Raw genomic sequence first — 16,427 nt, 5'->3', positions numbered from 1 at the left:
TGTGTATTTTCCAGACCCAGGATTCGAACCTGTGACCCACGGCGTGATAGTCAAACGCTTAAGCCGCGCGCCCACCGCGGTCATAATATGACTACTCAAAAATCGAAAAACATGAATCTACTTCTAACTTTACGATATCAACATAAGTTATGAAAAACGAATATTTTGGTCTAAAAAACCACAGAATATATCGTAAATACGTCATCGTTTTCATCGTCATAGATGAGTATTTGTTTGGCTGCAGCAAATTTGCGATATTTTATTTCGATTTGTCTCAGACAACCTTGATTGATAAAATGCAACATCTCAGACTAATGCCAGACGGGGTAAGAAAAGAATTTATTTGTTTAAAAAAATGACAGATACAAAAAAAACGACATTTCTTTCTTGCGTCGTTTTTTTGATGAGTCAATTATTGAAGATTTTCCGAATATTTTTTTTAGTTTATCGAATATGACATGACATTAGAACTAAATTGACAATGTTCCATTGAAGCGGGCGAAACCAGTCGTGATGGTTATTATTACATAATATGTGGAATAAGTATGTAAGTACTACACACAAACAAGGATGTGTACTTGTGCCCTTTCTTTTTATCATCATGATGGACTTCATAATGCGTAAGACGGTTTGCCCCGACAGTGGGATACGCCTACAGCATGATGACACAACCGATCTATGCGAAGAAAGACTGTGCGACTTGGAGTATGCAAACGACGTAGTCGTGTTTGACTCGACAATCGAAAGGTTGGAGGTAACCGTGAACAGGCTCGCCGCAAACTCGAAACGTGTGGGTCTTCATCTGAATGTGGCTAAGACCAAATCCATGTGCAGTGCTGCATGCATCGACGCCGACACTCCTCTGCGGGTTTCTGGTCTGTCCGTCGAGCTGGTGTCCAGATTCAAATACTTGGGTGCCACGGTTGCCGATGATGGTGGTATTTCTAGTGAGATTGGAATCAGCATGGGTGTGGCGGGCTTTGCGTTCAACCAACTTGGAGTCGCATGGAGGTCAAGGCTGTATTCTGTGAGGACCAAATGTCGTTTGTTTAACGCGTGCGTTCTACCTGTGCTCCTGTATGGCTGTGAGACATGGCATCTTACTAAGCTTCAAGAGTCTCGACTTTGGAGCTTTGAGAATCGATGTCTCCGCCGAATCTTGGGGTCACATTGGCACGACCGCGTTACAAACACCCGAGTTCGTGAGCAGACACAACAGCCTTCGGTGATTGAAGTTATCACGAAGAGACGATTTACGTGGCTGGGACACGTATTCCGGATGCCGCCAAAGAGTGCGGCACTTCGTACCCTTGTGGCACAGCCTCAAGGGTTCCGTCGCCGTGGCCGGCCCTCCCTCACCCTGCAGCGGTGCTACAAAAGCGACCTACGTGCTGCAGGTCTGACATGGCGGGAGGCGCAGGAGTTGGCGATGGACCGAGGGAAGTGACGCCAACTTGTGCTTGCCCTATGCCCCAATGTTGGGACGTGACAGGGCAGAAGAAGAAGAAGAAGACTACACATTTATAATAAAGTAAGTTTTATTTTAATTAATGCAAACAATTGGGAAAAGGAGTATGGGATATTGTATTTAAATAGTGTACCTATTAAATAAATCTATTTATTTAATGTTAACATTCCCGTTACTGTAATGTCACCTTACTACAAATCTTTCAGTTAATATTCACTTCGTCATCTTCATATTTTGACTATTACTAGAATCGTCAATAGTACCTACATCTAATTAAAATGTTATTATCTAAAAATCGATAACATTATACAGTAAATATAATCTCATAAAGCAAATAATGATGATGGAACCTTATTAGACTTATTTATGTTGTCAAAGTAGGCGTTATCCTTTTACCTACAGTAATGTTGTTAATATCCTATGGTAACCAAAGGTTACATCACAGAAACAGACGGAATTTATTAGCATCGTAAAGGGACAGTTTAACCTTGTCACTAAATGAAAAAATACTATATTTAACAACTTACGCCATATGTAATTTGAATCTTAGTATGTAAATAAAAACAAATAAGTATGTCTAACAAAGTTTAATGTGCACTATTTATGGCGAATCTTAACAGCCTACCTCTACCCTTCGCTACCGCGTTTTATATTATAATATATTATAATATCGTCACTGTTCTGGCAGAAAACACTAATTCGAAAAAATTACATATTGAGTTCGTACCAAAATGTTCCTTCTTTCAAACTTTACCGTCTGGAAACCTTCTTAATAAATAAACAGTCTTTATTTTAAAGTCATCTTTTTTTATGATTACTTAATAAACTCACATGATAGACCATTATTTCAATCATTTTAACAACTTAAAAGTCAAAATACTCAAAATTAGTATTCTCCAGTTAGTGTGTTCTTCCAGAACAGAGACGATATTATCCTTATTATTTTTAATGAGAGTCAAGATTTTTTTCAAGTTATTAAATGTCATATTATCATAGAATTGCATGATTAGATATTATTGTAATATTATGAAGCCAATAAATTGGGTTTGCTACAACTCATTGTGAAGTAATTTCATTGTTATTTGTTGGTAAAAACAAAATACCTACGCAATATTTGTAGAAAACATTTTTGTTTGAGACAACAAAAACGCGTAAATATTTTCCATTTGCCTTTGTGCAAATATGTTTATTGGCTATTAAGCAAATTGGAAGGTGTACACGATAATCATCAGCTCACATACTTTTCTTCCACAACCCGTCATTTCTTCACGCCTTTTCGAAGGCAGTGGCACATTTCCCCGAAGAGTAGGAGTCATTCGCTTAGTCACATAGTTGGAGAATAAAATATATTGGGTAAAATTAAATATATATTTTTAGCACAGCCTACGTAGCACAATTACTACAGTACTGGTTATATTTTACGCCTTGATCGTAGATCTGGGGGTGGAGGTTGGCGGTATCATAATATCTCCATCTTCAGATCTTGAATCCATGGACCGGCGTTCTATGCAATCTGGCGTTGCATGCATGGTAGGGGCGATGGACCTCCTCTTCCAAGGACAGACAAACGCATCAATTTTTTTCAAATATATAAAGTGGCGAATGGAGATAACCAGATTGACTCCAGACAGCGCCATCTTTAGATAAATAAAGCCTGAGCATATCTTTTTGCACAAGCAACGAGTGGTCCACTGTTCAGCTGTCAAAATCAGATCCCAGACTGCTTGACATATTGATTCGCCCTTTCTCGTTTCAAATTGCATTGTTATGAAAAATTCTCAAATCAAATATATTAACTATTAGTATTATTTATAAATAATATACATTCCTGTTATTCATCAGCTGTCAAAGTCAGACTAGTCCTTCACACAAAAACCGGTGGTAATATCGATTTCCAAAAAAATATGTAGTATTGATCTATGCATTACATTTTGTAGAAGGTGTGTTAATGCTAGTGTATTATTTATCATGTGGGTAACTCATCTATCCAAATCAAATCATTTCATGTGTGAACACGACAGATGCGTCAGTATGTGCACTATATAGAACAATGACAGGCAATGACGGATCATCCATAGACAACAACGGGAGGGGCGGCAAAGGTAGGACCAGTCGTTGTGAATGTATCGGCTTTCTACTTGAGTCGGCAATGCTCCAGACCATAAGAATTCTCAGTTCTTAATCGGACACACTGGTTTTGCCTCCAGCCTTTGAAGGGCGCCTAACGTTCGTTAAGTCACGATATGTTTTAGTTTCCGTATATATTTTAGAACATTCCTAATTCCCTAAGGATATCGACGTATGAATAATGGCGAGCGGCAGGAATTCTAGGAGGCACCATGCGATGTTCATATATTCGAACTAAGGGGTGAACGCGCTCAAAGAAAAGTAGATTTTTATTTGAAAGGCCTCAGAAATATACCGTTGGACTGAGTGGGAGTCGAAATCACGTCTTTCACTTTCCGGTTAAGTATTTTTATTTATTTATTTATTTATTTAGGAAAACAAAACATTGTGGACAAAACAAATCAAGATTCAGGATGTTCACAACATGAGATTTATATTATACCAAATATTACTCTCACAAGAGAGAAGAAAAATAATAATAATAATAAAACATAAACAATTTTATATAATAACATAAAGTTTCAGAAACAAAATGCTAAGTATATCATTGAAAATGTCTATGTCGTTAGAGAGCGCATTTGGGTACTACTGTCTGAAAAAAAGATCTAGGCAATAACCGGAAGTCGCTGGAGTCGAAGTGCGGTTAAAAACAGGAGGGGCTAATTAGTTCACAGTTTTAACACGTTGACCTTGTTCGACAGTAGTCTTGCACCCCTCGCTAATGGTGCCTGATAGGCTTGACTCGAGGAAACAGCTCTAACCCGGAATAAGTCATGGCTGCGACCACGTAGGTAATTGATAGGCGCATATAAATTTTAATTCATTAGGACATCAGGTTTAGAAACCGTCCCTCGTGATAGCAGGCAAAAATGTTATCTATAAGCTATCGATCCGTCTATATATGATTCATGCGAAATATGTCTTATATTCATTTACGTTTAACGTGACATAATATTTCAAATTCTATCAGTTAGGAAGCAATTTGATTTATGGTTAATTAGGTAAATAATGACATTGCTTAGTTAATCGTAACAGACGATGGCCGCGCGGCTTAATCGTCGGCCTATAGTGTCGTAGGTCCCAGGTTCGAATCTTGGGTCTGGCAAGTACATATTATATTATATTATTCAGAGTATGGACCTAATAGGTTGAGCAAGTGGCTGACATCCATTTCTCGTAAAAACAAAATCTGTTAATACAAACCTCCACTCCGTTGAGACCCATTATTATGATCAAATTAGGATCGGAAATGGTCCGACATCTGACGATAGTAAAATTTGATTATCGACGAGATTATAATACTGAATAACGTTTAAGAATGTTAGATTCTTTATTAAGTTATGGTATACAATGATGAAATACAATACGGTACACTATCGCAAAACAAATAAATACGTCTAAATATGATTAGCGAGAACAATAACACAAATATTGTATAAGGCAAGTACAATAATATTGACCAACAACCACTGTAGCTGTCAATCAATAATGAACCCTGCATCTAATTAATCGAAAAATATAATGCAAATAATTGTTACTCATCTTAGTATAGACATAGTTTCATATAAAAACAATGAAGATAGATTGTCTATGACAGTATCCTTATTAGACGCTCTGTGATAGATTTCACTGTTCTATAATCTATTATTGAAATAGAGAATTGTGAAATATTTTTATAGAGAACCTGAACACTTAATTGATAAAATGTGGATCAAGTTGGTTTTATTGTTTTTGGTTTTGTACACCTGGAATGAGGTAAGATATTATGTTATATCACTACAACTTTGCCGGCTCTTGGTCTCCATAAAACTTCCTATGTCCTGGACTATCAAGTGCCAACATTCTCCAACTGTCTAAATTTCATGTGGTGCGAACCGTCCATGTCAGTCATCTAACTCAGAAATAATGGGAATTGAAATACCTAACGGGTGTGGACTGTGGAGTAACTGGCAAACGATCTCAAGTGTAGAAGAATATGGGATAAACTTAAACACGTGTTAAGAATTAATACGTCATTACTTCGTTCTGACAACTGCCCTCGGTTTATGCACTGACACGCATTCAATATCCGTGTATTTGAAGGTTGTATCACACACTATTTTACGTCTATAATGTGTGGTTCATTTTCGTAGGACACCACTCACACAGTCAAAACCCTGCGTCGAAGTGTAGTGTATTGGGGTATATGCTATTGGAATTCTATTTATTAATCTGTTCTGTGATTTCGTCCATCTAGGTCTACTCTTGCTTTCGGGTATGCGTGCATGACCATGGGTGTGGTCATATAGCGTATATATATTCTTTTTTAACATTTAAATAGGCCCAATGACTAGTGGTAGTCTAGTGATACAGTGTAGTGATACAGTAGTGTAATTAGTAAAAGCAGTGAAACAATCATTTATACCTAGACTTAGAGAATATCACATAAATAATTATATTATTGTGGCCTCATAGAAACGCCTTACGTAGTTGAGAGCCATCAGAGTGCGACGCAGTAGCGAGGGGTGGATGTATGCTGTAATGATTCGACATAAAAAGTGCACACTAGACTTTGTCAATCATATTTATTTGTTTTCATTGAACTAAGAATACAATTTTGAGATGTTGCTGGTTAGTTTTAAAAATTCAACTAAACCCTGCATAAACCAAACCAAAATAGTTTAGCTATGCTATGAACGATCCGACAAAAATAGTGCAAACTTATATTTTGTTTTCGTTGAATCAAGAATTCATAATAATATTACAGATGGTATTGCTAAGTTTTTTTTTTAAACCAAACCATAATCGATAGAAAATATTATTATATCTATAAAATATGCCATTAAACCGTACATAATATTAGCTATTTTATAGATAAATGAATATTTGTTTACTATTTATACTATGGCTTGGATTAGACAGGGTTTAATTGAATTTTAAAAATTAACAAACACCATCTACTCATTGTAGTAGGTTGTAGTAGGTAGGTATGTTCAATGAAAACAAGTACGTTTGACTGACGAAGTTTAGTGTGCACGATTTTACAAAATAGAAGTATAAAGTTTAATGTTCATAGCTGAAAAAAGGACATAATATTTCGAATTATTCAATAAAAATGAAAAAAAGATACCGGCCACAGGCATTGACCTCAATAAAGAGGACTTGTCAAGATAAAAGAGGACTTCTGATAACTCTACTTTGTGACATCTGAGAACCGGTCAGTAGATTGAAAACAACCATTATAAAATGTTCGTTTGTTGAAGGTTTTCATTTTTGTACTACATAATTATTTAATTGTATTTTTTTTTATTTAAAATCGACTGCTTAATCTTCAAACCAGCTAACTCCATTTGAGAAAATTGTTCAGGAAGGAGAAAAAACTATCGAGCGGAATTTAACAATTATTCCAAAAATACACTTGATTTTTTTTTCTACAAATAAGCTGCACTTTGAATACACTGCTTTAGCTTCCCATTTGTATATTATAAAGAGCGGAATTTTAGAGAGAGAAATTCGACACAGCTGCAGTTGGCTGTTTTGTGTGCAGAAAGATAACATATTTATTTATAGGCTTAGGAGTTTGAAATTTTGTGTAAGCATAGAAAATATACTTTATAACAAAATGCCATCAAAATATAATTTTTGGTCAAAAGTGCAGTTGGTTGGTTTGCTGATTAATCACTCGATATGTCATTTTAATAATTATGTTCTATCAAAAATTAGTGTAAAAGTTTTTTTTAATTGTAAATTAATCTTTATGTAAAAAGAAATAATTGTTTTTAGATTCGCATTGTTTAATTAAAACCCTTTAAAATGTAAATTATGAGTAGATTTTTTAGATATCATTTCATATTCTGTCTCGCCGTATGTTAATGACAATGAACATAATGTCAATTATCTCTTATTTTCAGGGAGTCAATGCATGCGTCACTAAAAAGAAACCTTCAACAAGCACAACCCCAGCGCCAACGCAGAAACCATACGGAAAAGCACCTATTACAACTATCCCGCCAAAACCAAGAAAGCCATGCTTTGGTGGGAAGAAAAGCACCTCAACAGCACCACCCGGATATACTAGCACAACTACATCACCACCGACTACATATAGGCAATATCACAGCACATCTACAGTGACACCCACTACTTCTACTCGTGGATCTACAAGTAAATCCACGACAGCACTTACCACTACAAGAAAATATCGTAGTACTTCTACAGCGGCACCTACCACTACTACATGTGGATATACCAGTACATCTACGACAAACCCTACCACTCCAAAGAAATGTCATAGAACTTCCACAGCGGCACCTACTACTTCTACTTGTGGATATACGAGTACCTCCACAGAGGCACCTACCACCACTACTTGTACATATACAAGTACCTCCACAGAGGCACCTACCACCACAACTTGTGACTACACAAGTACCTCTACAGAGGCATCAACCATCACTACTTGTGAATATACCAGTACCTCTACAGAGGCACCTACCACCACTACTTGTGGCTATTCAAGTACCTCCACAGAGGCACCTACCACCACTACTTGTGGCTATTCAAGTACCTCCACAGAGGCACCTACCACCACAACTTGTGACTACACAAGTACCTCTACAGAGGCACCTACCACCGCTACTTGTGAATATACCAGTACCTCTACAGATGCACCTACCACCACTACTTGTGGCTATTCAAGTACCTCCACAGAGGCACCTACCACTACTACTTGTGGATATACCAGTACAACAACGGCAGAGCCTACCACTACAAAGAAAAGTCATGGTAAATCCACGAAATGTCATAGAACTTCTACAGCGGCACCTACCACGACTACTTGTGGATATACCAGTACCTCAACAGAGGCACCTATAACTACTACTTGTGGATATACCAGTACATCTACTACAGAACCTACCACTACAAAGAAAAGTCAAAGTAAATTCACGACAGCACCTACCACTCTAAAGAAATGTCATAGAACTTCTACAGCAGCACCGACCACGACTACTTGTGGATATACCACTAAATCCACGACAGCGCCTATTACTACAAATAAAAGTTATAGTACCCCCACGATAGCATCTACAACCCCAAAGAAATGTCATAGAACTTCTACAGTGGCACCTGCTACTACTACTTCCAGATATACCACTACATCCACGACAGCGCCTACTACTACAAAGAAAGTTTATAGTACCCCCACGGTGGCACCCACCACTCCAAAGAAATGTCATAGAACTTCCACAACGGCACCCACTACCACTACTTCCAGATATACTAGTACATCCACAACAGCGCCTATTACTACAAAGAAAAGTCATAGAACTTCTACAGCGGCACCTACCACCACTACTTCCAGATATACCAGTGCATCTACGACAACACTTCCCACTACAAAGAAAAGTTATAGTACCCCCACGGTGGCACCTACAACTCCAAAGAAATGTCATAGAACTTCTACAGTGGCACCTACCACGACTACTCATGGATATACTAGTACATCCACGGTACCACCTACCATTGCAAGGAATAGCCATACAACTTCTACAGCTGCACCTAACACTACAAGAAAAAGGCGTATTACATCATCAGGAGCCCCAACTAAATCTGAAAAATATACAATTTCAACAGCGCCACCTACAACTTCTATCAAATATCATTTTACATCTATACCATCTACTTCTTCTGTTGGATATCATACTACCTACGCCAAACCATCTAGCAGTTCCAGTAAATATCATATAACCTCAACTTCAATATCTGGCGGAGGTTATTCGTCTGATACCACAATATCAAAATCAGCGGCACATGTTATCGCTAATGCATCAAACTTACATAAAGTGAAAAAAGGAAGTAAAACTCACGAAAGCACAGAAGAGAGGAAGAAAGCTACAAACAATACTTCTACATCATCAAGCTATGGAGCTAATTTGTTGTGGAAATCTTCTCCGAAAATCGATTCAACTCACATATCAACTATTGTACCAGATGTGAATTATACTTATACAAGTAGATCAAGCGTGCCCAGTAGTAGCTCAAATACCGAAACAAAGGATAACTCTAAAGGAATATGTAAGAAGAAGTGTAAGAAATCAAAAGAATTACCTTCAGTTGCTTCCGGTAGTGGATCTAAAATTGAATCTAATATAAATTCAGGCTGTACGAGTTCTTCACACAGTGGATCTAGCAGTAGCTCTGCAAGTGAAACCAGCTCAAGTGTTGGTTCAGAGTCAAGCAGTTCATCCGGAAGTGAAAGTAGTTCAAGGTCAGCAAGCAGTTCAGGCTCTTCACAGAGTGGATCAAGCAGTAGCTCCGCAAGTGAATCCAGTTCAAGTTCCGGTTCAGAGTCAAGTAGTTCATCAGGAAGTGAAAGTAGTTCAAGCTCAGCTAGCAGTTCAGGCTCTTCACAGAGTGGATCAAGCAGTAGCTTCGGAAGTGAAAGTAGTTCCAGCTCTGCAAGTAGTTCAGGTTCTTCAAAAAGTGGATCAAGCAGTAGCTCCGCAAGTGAATCTAGCTCAAGTTCCGGTTCAGAGTCAAGCAGTTCATCTGGAAGTGAAAGTAGTTCCAGCTCTGCAAGTAGTTCAGGTTCCTCACAGAGTGGATCAAGCAGTAGCTCCGCAAGTGAATCCAGTTCAAGTTCCGGTTCAGAGTCAAGTAGTTCATCAGGAAGTGAAAGTAGTTCAAGCTCAGCTGGCAGTTCAGGCTCTTCGCAGAGTGGATCAATCAGTAGCTCCGCAAGTGAATCCAGTTCAAGTGCCGGTTCAGAGTCAAGCAGTTTATCTGGAAGTGATAGTAGCTCGAGCTCAGCAAGCAGTTCAGGGTCCTCACAAAGTGGATCAAGCAGTAGCTCCGCGAGTGAATCAAGCTCAAGTTCCGGTTCAAAGTCAAGCAGTTCGAGCTCAGCAACCAGTTCAGGCTCTTCGCAGAGTGGATCAAGCAGTAGCTCTGCAAGTGAAGCCAGTTCAAGTTCCGGTTCAGAGTCAAGTAGTTCATCCGGAAGTGAAAGTAGTTCAAGCTCAGCAGGCAGTTCAGGCTCTTCGCAGAGTGGATCAAGCAGCAGTTCTGCAAGTGAATCCAGCTCAAGAACTGGTTCAGAGTCAAGCAGTTCATCCGGAAGTCAAAGTAGTTCAAGCTCAGCAGGTAGTTTAGGTTCTTCAAAGAGTGGATCAAGCAGTAGCTCTGCAAGTGAATCCAGCTCAAATGTCGGTTCAGAGTCAAGCAGTTCATCCGGAAGTCAAAGTAGCTCAAGTTCTGCAAGCAGTTCAGGTTCATCACAGAGTGGATCAAGCAGTAGCTCCGCAAGTGAATCCAGTTCAAGTTCCGGTTCAGAGTCAATCAGTTCATCCGGAAGTCAAAGTAGTTCGAGCTCAGCAAGCAGTTCAGGCTCTTCGCAGAGTGGATCAAGCAGTAGCTCTGCAAGTAAATCCAGCTCAAGCGCCGGTTCAGAGTCAAGCAGTTCATCCGGAAGTGAAAGTAGTTCAAGCTCAGCAAGCAGTTCAGGCTCTTCACAGAGTGGATCAAGCAGTAGCTCCGGAAGTGAAAGTAGTTCCAACTCTGCAAGTAGTTCAGGCTCTTCAAAGAGTGGATCAAGCAGTAGCTCCGCAAGTGAATCTAGCTCAAGTTCCGGTTCACAGTCAAGTAGTTCATCCGGAAGTGAAAGTGGTTCAAGCCCAGCAAGCAGTTCAGGTTCCTCACAGAGAGGATCAAGCAGTAACTCTGCTAGTAAATCCGGTTCTAGTTCCAAATCTATTTCAAGTTCAAATATTGAAAGTGTATGTAGTGAATCAAAGACAAGTTGCGGTAGTGAACCTGATTCTAACAGTTCTTGTGATTGTGACTACAGTTGTGAGTGTGAATGTGAATGCTGTGAAGATTAGTTTCTTATTAGTAGTAAGGAGAAGTGCGAATATATTTACACTGTTTTCTTGTATTGCAAAAACATATTATTTATTGCCTCTATTAGATTATTTTAATACACATAGTTGCGCTTGTTTATAGTGGACTTTAATTGAATTAGATGGAATGATTATGGCGGTGCATATGGATGCTGGGGTGGAAGGAGAAGTTATGTTAAGATGCCAGATACTAACCTTATTGCTGTTGAGGCTGGCTCCGTGGTCTGGTTGCCCGATCACTCGCGCGATATTGTTTGTTGGCTTACCCGGTACGCGGCACTTTACGGTACACTTTTGATGAATGATATTGAGCCAGTATAACGGCTTTTCTGGTATTCATAAATATCGCTTGGACACACTATATCAAGCTGACCCGACCGTGGTCCACGAATGACTTCTGAAACAGTCTCTATGCGCTTTATGCTTTACTCGCCACGGTCCAACTGTAACAAGTCTCAAACGCACACGCAGTCTTCAAGTAACTTGAGGAAACTGACGTTATTTAATCACATTCAACTGATGACCCGTGTTGGCTTGGGGACTTGCGGAAATATATGGGGATTTGAGTTAGGTGGGAAAAATGACCATAATTGGCCCAACCAACACATTAAAAAAGAGCCTCGGGTTAGAGGTAAACGAAAACAAAACCAACATTGTGCTATTTCAGGGGGGGGATGTTTATCTTTTTTTATCAATCATCCCTGAATGGGGCACGTAAAAAGAATAGGTAGTGAAGTCCCTATAGTCTCTTGTATGTTAAGGACTAGACCAGAAAGCAAAAGATTGATATCTTTGAAATGTGGTATGTAATTGAGAAGAATGTCGAGAATTTGGATGGGGCAAAGAATCAACTAGACGATCAAATTAATTGATACCTTTAATCATGTGGATATCAGAATGCAGACATCGCTGGTGGGATGTAGCAACAGGAACTTTTGAATGGATTCACGATCTTCAATAATGGAAAATACAAGAAAGACGTAGATAATGTAAAAACAAACCTCATACCCTCATCCATGTAGGTAGTAGTTGAAAAGAATAAATTCAATTATGTAGCGGCATGACTTCGAAAAGAGACCCACAGATAGCACTGCCCATTGACTGGATGACGCAAGCGTTATGTAGATGGATTAGGATTGAACCCCAATATTATGTTAACTCCGTAATTTTTACTCACAATCTTACAGCTTTTGATCATACAAAGCATTTTGATCATACAGGTGCTGTATTTTGAAACTAAGCACCTTAGACTGCAGACACATGGCATTGCAGTAGACGTGCGTCGACGCAGGGTCTTATTTGATTCCAATTGTATCCGATTGGAATCACCAATTAGATAAAACAAATCCAATTGGTGATTCTAATCGGATGCAGTTTGAATCAAATAATACCCTGCGTCGACGGACGTCCACTGCAATGCCGTGTGTCTGCAGCCTTAAACTATTGAGATTCATCTCTAATGTTAACTTTAGTTATCTAATTGTCAAATGTGATACCTACCTGAACTAAACTAATCCTTTGGCAAGTTCATTTGGTTCTTTGGTCGAGCGAGTCATCTTATCTTGTTAATCTGTTTTCTTGTACCGTTTGAAGTATTCTCTGTTATCATTGATTAATCTCTGTGAACTCTGAATAAACACTAAAACCGGAAGAGTTTATATTTTATAAATAAACTATCTTATAATAATTATTTATTTAAAGATTATTTTCATGTGTTATCCTCTATGACGGAAACATTGAAAACCTAAAGATCGGCCTACGACAGTGATTTCCAAAATTTTTTGTTTGGCGGAACTCTTGAGGCATTTTTTTAAATCTCGTGGAACCCTTGCTTGGATAAAATATTCAAATTTTTGAATGAAAATTTTGTAACTTCACGTAACCTAGCATCAAGCTATTCCTATTCCTTCCTTCTGACGTTCTTTTATAATGTATTATCCTTGGCAACGCATGGTTTACCTAACGACACGCTATGACGTCATTGCCGGTAAGGTAGATCATGGGTATCAGTGACCCAGGATTTAAAATTGATTATAAGTGTATAATCAATTTCTAAAATATAATAAGATTGTAAATATTTTTAATTAAATTGTAAATAACATAAATGTGATTATTAATAAACCACCTATTATTTTTTTAAATTTGTTTATTTATTTTAAAACTACCATTAGGTAAAAAAAAACTTATTGTTAAAATTTTATATTACATAGTTTGGGTTATTTTATAATTATATAGAGTCAAGCAAGACAACATTTCAACAAGAATCTATTGGCAGCTATCGAGGATAGTTTTTCATATGTTTGTATCGAATTAATATAATTGTTACAATAAATTAGCCGTCGAAATAGTCAAAACTGTCTATATCACTCTAAAATTTAGCATAGCCAAGAGAGGTGCTGTTAAAACATAGCACTTATTGTAACAATTTTTTTTTCGACCATGTCCGATCCTAATAGGATCATATGAGCCTCCACAGTGTAGAGGTTTGTATTAACAAGATTTTGTTTTTACGAGAAATGGATGTCAGCCACTTGCTCAACCTATTAGGTCCATACCCTGACTCACACACAAATTGAAAAACAATATGTGTACTTGCCAGACCCAGGATTCAAACCTGAGACCCACGGCGTGACAGTCCAACGCTTATGCCGCGCGGCCACCGTGGACTAACTAATTGTAATTGCCACAATGAGTGCTAATACTTCGATACAAAACTACCCTCGATAGCTGCCGTAGCGGCCGATAGCAGTCTTGTATATCGTCACAGTTCTGGCAGAAGACACTAATTCGAAAAAATTACATATTGAGTTAGTTATAGCAAAATTTTACTTATTTCAAACTTTACCGTCTGGAAACTTAATAATTAAACAGTCTTTATTTTAAAGTCATCCTTTTCACGATTACTTAATAAACTCGCATGATAGACCATTTCAAACATTTTAACAACTTCAAAGTCAATTTACCCAAAACTAGTATTCTCCAGTTAGTGTGTTCTGCCAGAACAGAGACGATATTATACAATGGATGCTTAGGGATGGTTTTGATTTATTGGTGATTTGATGCGAGGATGTGTGGAGCTCCTGCATGAGTATCAGTCCGGCAGAGAAAGGACGCACGGAGAATTTTCAATCTAGATTATGAAGTACAACAAATTTAATACTATTTGTACAATTGATTTATAATATACAATGGAGATTATAATTATTAAAATATAATATTATCTAAACAGTCATAGATCAATTCAATTAGTCAAAGAAACAGCTGAAACATTAAATAATGCATTTAAAAAATATTAATTAAATACTAATTATGCATTTTTAATTATTTTGTTGAGATAAAGCATTTTTTAGTTTTAATAAAAACTCTTAGTTGGTGATTTTTGTCTACAATTTGATTTTTTCGACAAAGGCGAAAGGGTGTCAAAATTCCAATTTAGGTGATAAAATTTTCTATCACCATGGCTGTGAAGCTAGGACTGTTTCTATTGGTAGCTTTGGTGACGATACACGTAAGTGGGAAATCTATTTTTTTTAAAACTATTTCAGTTTCTATTATATTCTATACACAAGGCGGCTATCGACGGTAGTTTATCATATTTATGTATTGAAGTGTTACAATAAGTTAACAATCTAAACTATTTATCTCGCTCTAAAAGTTAACACAGCAAGAGAGGGGCTGTTAAAACATAGCACTTTTTGCCAGTGTAGTGTAACAATTCTTCTTCGACCATGTCCGATCCTGATAGGATCATATAATGAGTGGTTCACAAGCATAGTGAACCAAGTCCATTCTCGATATTTTTTAATAAGCTAGGTTCACACATAATATTTGAGTGTTTCTTATTCTTTTAGGGGTATGATTTCCCTTACATAATAACTTAAACGTACTCAAAATAACACTTACAAGAATTGTAATTATACCCTTATCGAATTAGAAATGCTCAAATATTATGTTTGAACCTAGCTTACACAAAAATAACCAGAATGGACTTGGTTCACTATGCTCGTGAACCACTCATATGGGCCTCCACAGAGTGAAGGTTTTGAGGAGGAAACAGATTTTGTTTTTACGAGAAATGGATGTCAGCCACTTGCTGAATAAACGGTTACTGCAGTGTTTACCAAACTGTGTGCCGTGAGAGATTCCAGGTGGATCGCAGAAGCTAAAAACTCACCCACAACTTGATTATTTCGTAGACACGTTTTCTCCAAACAAATTTATTTCTTTGTCAGACGTTCAGAAGAAAACATTTTATATTTTCCATCAGGTGATTATTAAATGTGCAAATTTGTTATCAATAGTTTTAAATAATAATAATTAAATTTACCCAATCGTTCGACAAACAGCAAACTGTAACCCACCAATTTGGATAAATCGACATTTTCGACTCGAGTGAGGAGTTTTAGCATAATAATACACATCTGAGTAAAATATATTAAAGTTTTGATGAAAAAGTTTGACAGACACTGTGTCAGATGCAGTCATTTTGAGTGAGTATGCATAAGTGATAAACACAAACCATAGAATTTTGAAACACTATTTTTTACAGCAAACAACTAATAAATAAATCAAAAAAAAATCTTTCGAAAGATACATTTATTTATGTGAATAAGTTAAGTAGTTTTTATTTTAATATTCTATTATAAATGCACCGAAAAAGCGATAATCGTCCGTTTTATTATCATACAAATATTTAACCTTTTAGCTGTTTGTTATGATGTTTTTAAAAATCCCAGTGATAAATCCTGCCATTTACAATTATTATTATTATCATAGATAAAAATATGGTATTATTTATAATCAATCACCATTCCTTTTTCTTTATTTGCAACATTGGAATATTATTTCAACATGTTGCGTGCGGGAGACTAATAACAACAACGCTAGTAGTGATTAATACAAACCATTACAATAATTATTACTCGATGAACAATTGACACAACAACATGGACAAT

General features: G+C 37.3%; 1 protein-coding gene across 1 annotated transcript in view; it reads left to right on the top strand.

Annotated features, from left to right (window-relative positions):
- The window catches only part of LOC147076477 (uncharacterized), a 39,755-nt gene that overhangs the window by 3,758 nt on the left and 19,570 nt on the right, over positions 1-16,427 (top strand). The window contains exon 3 of the mRNA XM_085940891.1: positions 9,591-11,349. Within this exon, the coding sequence (XP_085797017.1) occupies positions 9,591-11,349 (1,759 nt within the window). The remainder of the gene's footprint in view (positions 1-9,590; positions 11,350-16,427) is intronic.

This window comes from Rhyacophila brunnea, unplaced genomic scaffold, assembly GCF_057557595.1.
Source record: "Rhyacophila brunnea isolate RB1 unplaced genomic scaffold, BYU_Rbru_1.0 scaffold_13, whole genome shotgun sequence".
In the NCBI taxonomy this organism is placed as follows: domain Eukaryota; kingdom Metazoa; phylum Arthropoda; class Insecta; order Trichoptera; family Rhyacophilidae; genus Rhyacophila; species Rhyacophila brunnea.
This window is presented reverse-complemented; position numbering and strand designations above follow the sequence as displayed.